At 52.0% G+C, this 12,369-nt stretch overlaps 3 protein-coding genes across 3 annotated transcripts in view; all 3 read right to left on the bottom strand.

Annotated features, from left to right (window-relative positions):
- The window catches only part of EMH_0001210 (AFG3 ATPase family protein, putative), a gene marked incomplete at both ends in the record, with an annotated part of 8,926 nt that extends 5,082 nt beyond the window's left edge, over positions 1-3,844 (bottom strand). The window contains 9 exon segments of the mRNA XM_013495527.1: positions 72-215; positions 677-823; positions 826-827; positions 1,011-1,042; positions 1,162-1,237; positions 1,409-1,560; positions 1,715-2,107; positions 2,207-3,556; positions 3,560-3,844. Coding sequence (XP_013350981.1) covers positions 72-215; positions 677-823; positions 826-827; positions 1,011-1,042; positions 1,162-1,237; positions 1,409-1,560; positions 1,715-2,107; positions 2,207-3,556; positions 3,560-3,844 — 2,581 coding nt within the window.
- Positions 3,845-6,609: 2,765 nt separating this feature from the next.
- EMH_0001200 (acetyltransferase domain-containing protein, putative) lies at positions 6,610-9,085 on the bottom strand (the record flags this gene model as incomplete). The annotated part of the gene is made up of 4 exons (XM_013495526.1): positions 6,610-6,710; positions 7,125-7,323; positions 7,900-7,980; positions 8,426-9,085. The coding sequence occupies 4 exons, from the start codon at positions 9,083-9,085 to the stop codon at positions 6,610-6,612; spliced, it is 1,041 nt and encodes a 346-aa protein (XP_013350980.1).
- Positions 9,086-11,303: 2,218 nt separating this feature from the next.
- The window catches only part of EMH_0001190 (uncharacterized protein), a gene marked incomplete at both ends in the record, with an annotated part of 1,694 nt that continues 628 nt past the window's right edge, over positions 11,304-12,369 (bottom strand). The window contains one exon of the mRNA XM_013495525.1: positions 11,304-12,190. Coding sequence (XP_013350979.1) covers positions 11,304-12,190 — 887 coding nt within the window. The remainder of the gene's footprint in view (positions 12,191-12,369) is intronic.

Genomic DNA, 12,369 nt, shown 5'->3' with positions numbered 1-12,369 from the left:
AAAACAGAGATACAAACACGCACACACACCTGCAATGCACATGCGTGGCAGAGATGAAGCGTGTAAATTACCTGCCAAGACGACCACAGACTCATGCGGTGAGAATCCATCCATCTCCACAAGAAGTTGATTCAGCGTTTGTTCTCTTTCGCTGTTCGCGAACTGAGTGCTGCGGCTTGCACCAACGCTGTCAATCTCGTCTATCCATATGATAGCTGCGAACAGCACACCCAAAATGGGCCAAGCAGAAAGCCCGTGACACAAAAGGCTTTGACACTACATACTTGAGGAAAACTCTGTCACCAGGGTACTGCTGCAAGTATCCACGAGCTGAACATAGACCCTGAACCCTGGACGGACAAGGCGCCGCCTTCCTGGCTTCATCAAAGAGTTCTCGGACTCTCGATGCTCCGACCCCGACAAACAACTCGACGAAATCTGAGCCGCTAATAGAGAAGAATGGAACTCCAGCCTCTCCTGCAACTGCCTAGACACCCCACCAAACAAGAAAAAGAGTAAAACAATGCATAGAAACATCGGATGGAGGAATCCTGGTGGTACAAGATCCACTCGACAATGCTAGAACTACCATACAGGCCCTCTAAACTTCAACCCTACATTTTTGCAAAAGTGGCAACCATCTAACAACTGCCTAGTACAGGGGTAGACAGTTCACTTGCCTTCGCGAGCAAAGTTTTGCCGGTACCCGGGGGTCCAACTAAGAGTGCTCCCTTAGGCAGCTTCGCACCCATCTTCTGAAATGCCGCAGGGTTCTTTAGGAAGGAAACAAACTCTGTTATCTCGCGCTTCGCCTCATGCAAACNTTCTGAAATGCCGCAGGGTTCTTTAGGAAGGAAACAAACTCTGTTATCTCGCGCTTCGCCTCATGCAAACCTGATTGGGAAATTACACCCCACAACTCGAGTATGCTGACATCTCAGACGTCCCTGCGCTCTAACTCCCCAAGCCTTAACCCTGATTATCTTGAATGATGTCATTAGAAAAGCCACGTACCCGCGACGTCAGCGAAACGAACTTTCACCTGCCCACAAACAAACGCACCGTAATGCATTGTGCAAGCCTTGGCGGGAATGCTGAACCCCAAACCCTGATCCAAACCTACAATATGGAGGCCCAGAACCCGAGTTTCTGGCCACTCACAGTGTCTGGCTTAATGCGAGCTCTCTTAGAGCTGCTGTTGCCCAACAGGCGATTCAGGCCGCTCGCGCTCCCACCACTGCAGACCAAAATTTTACACAGTAAATCGCAGTTCATGGAATCGTAGTAACACGCTGGCAGCCTTCACATTACTTGTCAACACGGTTCTCTGTATATCCTTATGCGCCTCTATGTACTATAGCTTGTGCTTTGTGTCAAGAATATTATGTCTTAGGGTTTTGTTTCGCACCGATTGACAGCTCCCCCCATAAAGAAGTCCCTGGCGATGGTGGCCATAATTAAAAAGAAGAACGCAGAAGCAAGCAAATCCCCAAGACTCAAATTCCAACCCTCTTCGACGTAAATAGGAAGAAAGTCCTTGGGGTGTATTCCGAGCGATGCCTGCCAACCACAGCAGCAGAAATTGCAAAGGCCGCAGCAGCGAGTCTCAGGATTACAGCGGCAGCGGCAGCAAGAAGGTCCTTAAGAAAACAACTCCAATACACTTTCTGNAGACCAAAGGAGCGTGAAGCTAAGGGGTAGCGCTTCGACCCACCTGGAAGTGCTCCATCTTTTCTATGAAGCTTTCGGGCGTAAGGCCCGTCTTGAACCTGACGATCTGTTTCTTAGGTAGCATGTCCGTCAACTTGGGCTGCTGTAGTGTCGGCGTCACCGAGAACTGGTGCTGCTGCTGAGGCTGCTGCTGCATGTCGTAAGGCTGCTGCTGTTGCTGTTGCTGGTATTGCTGCATTGTCATCACTTGCTGCATCTGTTGTTGCATTTGCTGCTGCTGCTGCATGTACAGCATCATTTGATGCTGCTGCTGCTCCATTGCCTGCAACTGTTCTGGTGTCGGGGGTGCTCTGACGACAGCAGTGCAACGGCCCCTATCCCCAACAACAACGACCTTCTCTACCAAGCCTCGAGCAACATACGAGCTAAGGAACTCCTGCGTAGGCGCACAAACAACTCAGATGCACAGTACGACTGCTGCTGCTGCTGCATACTGATGGTGCGCCTGAGTATGCAAAACGTGCTTAGAACCAACCTGCAGTGAAAGCTGAGGCTCCACCGCCCTCGACAACAATGACAAGGCAAAAACCCAGATACCCAGCCAAATGCACATACGCAGCAGCATATGCTGCAGGGCCCCGCCGGTTGGAGGAACAAATGGTAGCCGGCCGCCACCGGTGCCGCTGCTGCTACTGCTGTCCCTCTGCTTCAAGGCCTCCTTGGGATAAAAAGCTTCGAAGCCAAGGGGCACCCGCCTCGTGCCAAAGCCTGCTGACTTTCCAGAGCTCCGGGGACCTCTGGTGCTGTCCCCTCCGCCATCGTTGCTAGTGCTGCTGCCATTGCTGCCCTTGCTGCTGCTGCTACTATCGCCATTGTCTTCCTTTGTGCTACTGCGGCTGTCTTTGCTGGTGTTCCCATCGGGCTGCCGGTTTCTGCCGCTTGTGGCGCCGTTTCCCTTTTCATGCGATCCTTCTTGCTTATTGCGACTGCTGAGAGCAAGCAGGTCGCGCGAGAGACGTTGCAGCAGTGAGCGTGCTGCTGGTTGATTCTGACCTGTTGTTGCTGCTGCTGCTGCATGCAGTTGCCGCAGCAAGGGTGGCAGCAATTTGTCCAAGGTGTTGGCAGGAAGCTCGGCGGCTGAACGCAACAAGCCTTCTGCTGTCTTATGCAACAGCCCCGGCAGCCCGTGCTGTCGTTGCTGCTGGCACAGCAATTCGCGTTGCCGAGCTACCACCTCGAGCAGCTGACGGCGCTGCAGCTCCTGCTGCTGCTGCTGCTGCAACAGCCAAATGTTCTGCTGTCGTAAGCGTTCGTGAGCATCATTGCCTGGCGAAGTGGGTATGTAAGTTCCATGTTCTCCTACACTCCGCTGGCTGTTGCTGCTAATGAGCAGCGTATCACTGCATGTATGGAAGAATGTGGCAGCGAAACGGGGCAGATGCCGGTGCCATTGCTGTTGTTGCAAATCACGCTGCTGCCACGCTGGTGCATGACTGAAAGTACGACGAGTTCCTGCTGTCGTTTTCACCGCGGTGGCTGCTGTTGCTACTTGAGCCGTAGCAGTTCTTGTCCAGCATGTGTGCCAGGACTGCTGGAGGGACTGCCGAGCATACGAGGTGCTGCACGTCACAGAAGTCGTTCTAAAACCTTCACGGAAACGCAAGACGTGTCGCGCGCCTCGCTGCAGCAGCAGCAAATGTGCTGCTGCAGCCATGCCGGCCCCGTTGCAGCTGCCACTGCTAGTGCTGGCAGCAACTATGGGCGCACAAAAGAGCTCCTTCCACCCCTGCCGCCACTGCGCCTTCCATGTGGGGATTACCCCTTCGGGGCAGCAGCGGCTCCTGCCTCTCTGGTTGCAGCGGCTGCCGTGGCTCGTGCTCCTGTCNCCCCTGCCGCCACTGCGCCTTCCATGTGGGGATTCCCCCTTCGGGGCAGCAGCGGCTCCTGCCTCTCTGGTTGCAGCGGCTGCCGTGGCTCGTGCTCCTGTCTCGAGCGCTGCAACAGACGACCTCAAGGGTGCCCTCCTCCTGTTCGACACGCCCCACAAAAAGGAATAATAGCCGGATAAATGATGCAACAACCAGCACAGTTCAACATGCTGGCCAGCGGGAGCGCCAGCGGGAGCAGCCAGCAGCGGCAGTAGCAGCCAACCTTCGGTGTCTGTCAGCTGCATCAGCGGGCTCCTGGCCCCCAATATATAAAATATTACTGATCAAATGAGTATTCACGCAATCACCAAGTCTGTTACACTGAACATAAAGGCTCAGGGATGGGGTCGACCGAAGAACCGGGGGACTGAGGGGCTGGCAGTTGCGGCTACTGGAAGCCAAATTTCCTTGGGTAGGCATGTGATATGCCTGAGGAACGGGAAAATAGATTGGTTGAAGATGTTGATATCTCAGCTTACATGCATGCTTATGTGACATGAACTAACGGCGTTTATCCCCCTATGGCTAGATTATTTGCTATGCAACGCTGCCGCGACAGTGCGTTTGTGCAAAGCGTTGGTTTTCGTGGAGGCAACACTACCGCAAAAGAAGCCCGAATCCAGGGGAAAGTTTTGTTGCCACAAATTGAGCCTTTGTAGAAATCAGCCACGTTGCTTGCCTATAACTTAGCTACGAGCTCTCCAACCTGCTGTACGTTTTGCAAATGCCTTGGTTCTTGTTTTGTGTGATGAGTGCAGCAGTGTAGCACGCCCTGGCTGAGTCTGGTCAATGCATGTTTATTTTCATGGAGTATGGTTACATAGGGCAAACTACTTATTGGGCAATTGTCTGCATTGTTAGTGCATGCTTTAAAAGGTGGGTTGTGTAAAACTGTGCGCCTGAAATTAGCACGAGAACACTCAGCAAGCCTAGGCTGTCTGCCAGTACAAATGCTCAACAACAGCCTANCAGTAACCCAGGGCCTGAGCCGCTGCGCCCAGGACGGTTGGGTACAGAGGAGCGATTTCAGCTACTCTTATGGTCTGTTTGCTTCCTTGCAGCTCGTGACGGCCGTCGATTACGGCAGACGACTCGCGCTACAGCTTGGGCCTATTCGAATGTGGGGCTGCCTTGCAGCAGGAGTCCCAGCAAGCTGAGTTGCAACACATGGAAGAGCATCCCCTCTTCGCAGCAACATCTGGCCCTTGTGCCGGTTGGCGCGGGACGCCTGGAGGCTGCAGAGGGGTGAAGCTAGCATTGGGGAACTCTCATATTTTGCCCTGTCACTCCAATGCACTTCGCAACTCTCCCCATGAGGCTGGCTCACTAGGAGCCCATTGTTACACAGTTTGACTGGGGAATATTCCTTCAACTGCACTGGTTTTCGCGGTTACTCTGTTGTTTACTGAACAGAATTTTTTTACGGCGCGATATTTGAAAGACCACGAGGGACTGCTTGTCTTGTCCCGCCGTTCATGGAGGCCTATCTGCGCTGCGTTAGAATCTCATCACTTCTTTCTTAAAGACGAAAGGAATTGCGCCATTTCCATCTCTTTTTGCCGGGGGACATGAAAAGGGTGCTGGACACTTTCGGAAATGCTCTCCAACACTGTATCCCACAATGTAGAGCTTAATAGTTCCTTTCGCGGGGTGTATCCGCATGCGCCGCTATGTCCTGCAAATTACGATAGTGACACGGTAAGTTCGACCCACCNCAATGCATTTTATGCCCATAGAGTTACAACAGTCCTCGTTCCCTTTCTGCCGTTGGCAAATCGTAGTGGGAAAGGCTTGGCAAGGAAAAAACCAGTAGAACAAATGGGCAAAACCACCGAGTTCGAATGCCACCTATTGCACAGAGGCACATGTTCTGCAGTGCCCGTTGTATTTGTATTTCCTTGTATTTGTATTCATCCAGCTCCAGCTAGTCGTGGTGTATCGTTTATCTACATCTGCCTGACGGGGGCAGGCAAACTCCAATTCAAGGGTGATGGCCAAAATAACCCAATAGAATTCATTCGACCTGGAAATTAAGACTTCTAATGAGCTGCCTATGCTTTAGTTTGCTATTTCACATCCTTTCAGTGGGAGATATATACAACCCCATTCGTTAGCGAAGCTCGCCTGTAATCCTCGTGCATTCTCAAAAAAAAATATGCATACGCAGGAATTGCAGTTAACGCAAGCGCCATATTGCGCAAAGTAGCTTCCGCCAATTACAAGGGCCTGGTTTCACTGCTGTTGCACCAACACACTGAGAGAAGTTAGCAAGTAATGCACAACGCTGTGCGCATGCACCCAGAAACATGACCGTCAGGGTCGGTCAAAACTGAATAAACACATTCGCGCGCGCTGCTGTACACAAGCATTTATCTTACACGTGGAGTTTGTATACAAAGGCGCAGGCTTCATCTCTATTGCCCGTTTATGTGTAGGGGTTTACCATAGCTACGCCCACTTACCACATGGTCTTATCACGTTCCTGCGGCTCTGGAGAAGCCGCTCACCTCTGTTGTTATCAACTGAATAAAATGAAACAGGGTGTTATTTTTTCATTTCTTACACATCGTACGGGAAGCAGCTGCCGCATAAACCTTCGGCCCCCTGTCTGTACTTAGGGGCTTGGTGAGTGATCCTCTACGGCTGGCTCTCACCACACAGCCCATCTCGGGCGGCGTGGGCGGATTTTCCTAAAAGGCCACAGCGTCAGGGTCAACCGCTTCACGAAACTAACAAATGCTTCCTCCACGCCCCAGGAGAGCTAATGAGCCCCAGGTTCTAGGAATGCAGTAGAACCAGCAATTGTCGTTACAGCAGCTCCTGCAGTTGCTCACTTGAAGGTCATGCGGGAGTGCCAGGTCCAGCGGAGCCTTTATCAAGACGCTGGCAGCTACCGATTATAATCGCAGGCAGGCTAGGCCGTCTTGACTTTCTCTGCTGTGCTCCACGCCTCGCCTTCGGCGTGCTGACTCGTACACCGGTGTTGTGCATAGGCACACTAAAAACGGTGCTACTCAGAATGTAGGCCACTAACACTGGAAACCGGGTCTCCCTTCGGTTCTACTGGTCGGCCTTGACCGTCGAGGGCCATCCTCCACCGCAGCAGGTCACCTGATGGACGCAACACAAAAACGGGAACACCTTCCGTACATGGCAAAATATTGCGCCCCAAAACGCGCAATTTCACAACTTAAACAAAGGCACCTTAAGCACATGATGGAAATATGAATGAGTGCCATCAGAGCCTCATGTCCATTGCATCAGCTACGTCGCGTCGCATCTGAACTTGTCCGAGAAAAAAGTGAAATGAAACAGTAAACAACCCCTTAAGTATAACAATAAAGAGTGGCGCTGCTTCGTATATATATGACCCGCACAGGTGGAGAATGAAAAAATATAGCACAGGGGAATAAATGGGCATACAGAAGAGAGTACACAACGACAAACAACAATATGCACGAAGACCCAGCCAGGAAGCTGTACCAACGTGCCAATAAGCAGGCAACTATCGAATTCCAGACCTACCCCGCATGAGCTTCCTCCTAACAACCTGGACGAGCTCAAAATGCCTATTTCTGAAGAAGCTGGCGCTGCTGGCGTTTAGCGAATTCGCAAAAACTTCAATAGAACGACATCGACAGCTCGCGGCAAAGCCCACAGCACAGGATAACAGTCGCGTGCCTACACCGGCGCCCCGCGATCCAGGAGACACGACAAGACGGACCTGAANGCACAGGATAACAGTCGCGTGCCTACACCGGCGCCCCGCGATCCAGGAGACACGACAAGACGGACCTGAAGGAAAAAATGTGTGCACATGGAAGCTTGAGTGCTTCAAAGCAGCCAGATGGAACCCGAGGCACATAAGGGGGGATGGAGACAAAACGCTTATTTCAAGTACACTTTGCCGCCACCAGACATGAGTGAGTTGACGCTGTTTCGCTACAACCTGCATTCCGGAGCCTTTCTATCCACTCAAATGAACATTTCCGAGCAAATGTAAGGTTTTCATGCAAGCGAAAAGAGCCGGATAAAGTAGAGCCGCTGATGCTGGCCGAAACCTCTGATACGACTTTGTAGTCAGGCTAACCAACTCCAACTACATCAATGTGTAAAGCTCCCTGTCTCCGAGCACCGTTTTCTGTCAACTTTCCCTTCCTTCTTCGGGTTTATCTAGGGCTTCTTCTGTCCTTGTGTTTCTCTCTATGCAGCTCTGCTTGTCTGTACCTTCACATCACTCTATTCACCTCCGTGTGTCTGGTTAACATATTATGTCGTCTGACTTGTGAATATGCCTTACCAGCTGGCCCTCCTGCGGACTAGAAGGATGAATGATAAAGCCGATACAGCCGACGACTCGACTACCAGTAGGTTGCTTCTGCTGCAACGAAAAGCAACAAAGGACACGAACACCTAAATATGCACTTAACGTGTCCAAAATGCAGATGCAGCAACACNCGAAAAGCAACAAAGGACACGAACACCTAAATATGCACTTAACGTGTCCAAAATGCAGATGCAGCAACACATTCTAATTAAGGAATATCCCTATGAATGCATGCACGCGCAAAAAAGCAGCTACATTCAATTTCGATCAGCGAAGGGAAAACGAAGTATATGCTGGCTCCCAATTTCGCCTTTCACGCCTCCCTGTGTAAGAGCAGTTGAGAGCTCATACAACAGCGGCACGTCCATTTAGCCGGAAGGCAGGTAAGCCACTACGCATGAAAAAATGACTAAGAGATTAATTTAACACAGAGTCGGACGAGAACAAAATGGCTACCAGACGGAGCGTTGGGTGGCGCATCCGCACAGTGGATCCTCACCTCTGCCACCCAGAATCTGTTGCGCTCCGCCTGCAGATAATGGCGATCGAACTCTGCGAGGTCGGGGCAACCCCTTGAGGCGTACTGTTCCAATTCGAGAATAACACGAGCAAGAAGCAGCAAAAGAAAGCAGCAGAGACTCATGAGCATTCTGTCGAAAGGCACAAAGCAGCAGCAAATAACTAAGAAGCTCCCGAAATCCTGCGCATGCCGACACAACCAGTAGAAAACTGCAGGAAGAATCAAGGACCGCAGGTGAGACTTCATCAAATCCCGCACTAGAGGAGCATCACTCGAACAAGCCTCCCTTAACACAACATTTGCTGCCGTTGCCTCTTGTCGGGTAGAGTGGCAGCTGCTGCTTCGCCGCCTCTGGCGCGGATTCGTATCAGACTCTGGCTCCGGGCGCTGCTGCTTGCCATCTTCCTCCTTCTGCTGCGGCTTTTGCCCGTTCAACGAACGCCACAGTTGAGGCTCGCTGGCACAGCTACCGAACCCAACTCGCGGGCTGCCTTGCACGGTTTCCAGATCTTCAGCACGGTTGCTGCTGCTGTTGTTGTTTCTGTTGTAAGGGCTGGAAACATCGACATTGTCTCTGTGGTTTCTTGCCTCTGCCTCCTCATGCCCCGGGACGGGCCCCCCTCCATTGTTCGCGGGCATCGGAGAGTCAAAAGAAAGTATGAGTCCAACGTTCCTTGTTCTATGCCCTCTCTATCTCCGTTCAACTAGGTAGGAGGGCGAGACAAGCAGTATTCTCCACCTTCAGCTCAATGTCGAAGAAAACGCTGTATGGTTTCACAGCACATCGGCAGGACGCGGCGGCTCACAACAGACCCTGCTGAGGATTCTCTCGCAGGGAATTTCTGAGGAAGCGTTAAGCCATTAAGGAGGAATAGAAGAAGCGTACAAACCAGCATGCAGCCATCACTGCAGGTCGCAGGGAGCTGAGAGGCTGAGGTCGTTGAGCGGTCGTGTAACTTCGCTGATGGGTAGAACAGTAGTTCTCTGTGCTCCATAATCCCTCGAACTCGAATATTTAGTCGTTAGCGGATTATATCTCATAGGATAACCGGGCAGATGAACCAAGCCGTTAGCCTTGTCTGCTCATCCATCGGCTGGGGGGCTGCGCCCGCCGCCATCCCGACGCAGGAAAACGCCTGGAAAAGTTGAACCGTTACCTTAGCGGTAGCTTTGTTATTGTACGATTACTGCGCTTTTCTTGGAAAAACTTCTAACCATGGCGCCAAGGGCGATGTTGTGGAGCAAGACACCCAGGTGACAAAACCTTCCAAAAGGGGGGCTTGCTCATCAAGCTGAAGCTAGATAGAGCCGAAGGATTCAACTAAGCGGTCAGTTGCGAGCGGTTGAAGCAAACATTTACTGCTACTTATTGTGGCCAAGACATAGTACGTAGTATATTGGCACAAACCATCAACACAGCTTCAGAGGCATATAGCGGGACATAAACTGCGTAGCCAGGGCACATTGAAGGCGCTATGAAATGTCAGGAATATAACATCTGGAAGTTATTTGTCAGATTTGCTGGCCGGAACGCGGATGCAGCCTTTTCTAAGAGTTGCGTCGCATTTGTGTGCGCTGCGTTACTCTGCAACGATCAGCTGCGGCTCAACAGTACAGCAAATTTCAAACACTTAAATTACTACATCGTCGTTCCCTGCAGGTAACGCGAAATGGGCTAGCAAACGGCAAGCCAGTCGCCTACATTTGCTGGTCAACCGTGTAACATCAACCCGAGAGAGACTAAGCTACAATGCGGTTCTAGACTACCTATTGCAGCCCCCTTTTCCGTCTAGCGAGCGCGTTACAGGCATCGGGAACAGATTGTCCGTGAGAGTTGCGGAAGCGTATATACACATACTATGCTGACAGCGTGAGTCGAGAGTCAGAAGTAACATGAGCACTCCAATTAGTATGAACGCTCAGTACGCAAGTATACGGACCTAGCTGTGTCTGCGTCTCCCATGTAAGCAACTCTACTCAAGTCTTCTAATTAGGAGTGCTGCTCTGCCCCCTAAAACTTCATATATTCACCGGTTCTTTACGAAAGTTCTTCACTACGCTCTAAATAATTCTTATTCACAAAATGGCAACAAACTCAGTCAGCCCCACCACAGTCTTGGGCGAGGCAATTTCCCCCCACGACCAACAATCGAAGAGCTTCCTCCTACCCAAAGAATTCATGCAAAGCCCTCTGATGTTGAGAAAAAAACGGGAAAGGCAGAAGCGTGCTGCGAGCTGTCGCAAAGCACATATGCATTATACCGCATACGCCCACAGTTGTGTGTGCATACGAAACCCAACCTTTCATGTACTCCAGTGGTAGTCCGCGCTTGACGTCCATGTAATCCACAGCGGCATACAGATATGCCAGCGCACGTACGCNGTGTCCTTTAGAACGATGTATGGAAACGTGTCTGCATTTGAATAGGCAGCTGCCTCCCGGAATTCCTTAGCTCCAAGTAGGGAGAGCACGTAAGCCATGACTAGAAGCGAACGCAAAGATGCCGATAGAGATACAAAAATGGGGAGGTGTCCTTTAGGCAAGCTAGCGCGCTCCAGATGATGTTTACGTGTTCACCCGTTTGCGCGTTGAACCTGTCCCAACGCATTCCCAAAATGTAACCACTGCCGATTTCTCCAGAATATACCCTGACTTTCGTCGGCAAAACAGCCAGATCACTGGAACCACGAAGGTGGCCATATTTGCATACACACCAACCCCACAAGTACTGGCCACTTCCGTCCAGCGCTTTCAGCTACGTTCAACGTAGCATCCCGCTGTCCTCTGCCGAACTCCTTAACTCCTTATCAACCTGAATTGTTTCTGTAGCACGAAAGAACAAGCATCTCCGCTCCTTCAGGGCCGTACTCCCACCAACCGCTGCAACGCAGCTTCGTCACCCGAGGTACGTACGACGAACCACTCGGGTTCGGGCTTTGGTGGGGGGCTGAAGGCGACGATCACTGCCGTTCCGTTGTGGAGTTTCGTAGCCCACATGGCAGTGCGGTGTAGCGACTGCGGCAGGCACATGAGAGGGATCTCAAGCTGCAGCGTCTCAGTACCCATCGCAGTGTCTCCTTCCACTCTCACTTGCGTATAAGACGCTGCGAGTCGTATGTTCTCGGGTGTGGTGGTGAAGTGGGCCACGAACACGCAGTGTCCTGCCGGCTGGAAGTTCGAGTCGGGCGGCAGAGCGGCAGCAAATGCCACGAGGTCCGCTGGCACTGCAGCCACAGACGAGGTGTACTCCGCCAGAATATCTGGCAATAGTCTTACGGCAGCCTCCACCACATAATTACCATCTCTCCTTATGAAGCCCACCAAACTGGGGTCGGAAGGGAGCAACACGCACCCTCGTGGCACAGCCACCTTCATCTCGTAGCTGATCCGAGTTCCCATAGCTCGCTGGAACAACACCACCGGCGCACTCAACTTTGAGGTGTAACGTGGCGAGCTGGTGGCAATGATGCGCAACAGCTGGGCAGAAGCATTGCCCATGATGTTGACGCCCCCAGACTTCAAGGTATCGCTGAATCCGTTCGTCATCTTCGAAGCAGGCACTCGCAAGATGCAACTTCTTATGGCTTCCTCGCTCGGCTCGCTCACTGAATTAACGCTCGACGGGAAACGGGGGACCTTGTATACCCCGTTGGCACTCGAATAAAAGCCCACTGGAACGCTTGTGTCCGACACAGGCGGTGCTGTTGTTACGTCGCCTGCCTCAGGCGTATGGACAGTTAGACCTGCGGCCAATGCACTCCTAGACGGCCGGTTACTAGCTGGAAGCCAGCCGCCTACTCCAGCTCCCACTGCTCCCGCCCCTGGTACACCTACTGCTGGACGGTTCGGAAGGCCTACAGAGAACGAAGGAAAGCCAGATGCAAATCCTGGACCCGCTGCTGCTGCTACTGAAGAAGGGTGT

The sequence above is a fragment of the Eimeria mitis genome, genomic scaffold (assembly GCF_000499745.2).
Source record: "Eimeria mitis Houghton genomic scaffold, Emh_scaff162, whole genome shotgun sequence".
Classification (NCBI taxonomy): Eukaryota; Apicomplexa; class Conoidasida; order Eucoccidiorida; family Eimeriidae; genus Eimeria; species Eimeria mitis.
The sequence above is the reverse complement of the archived record's forward strand: the minus strand, read 5'-3'. Positions and strand labels throughout refer to the sequence as shown.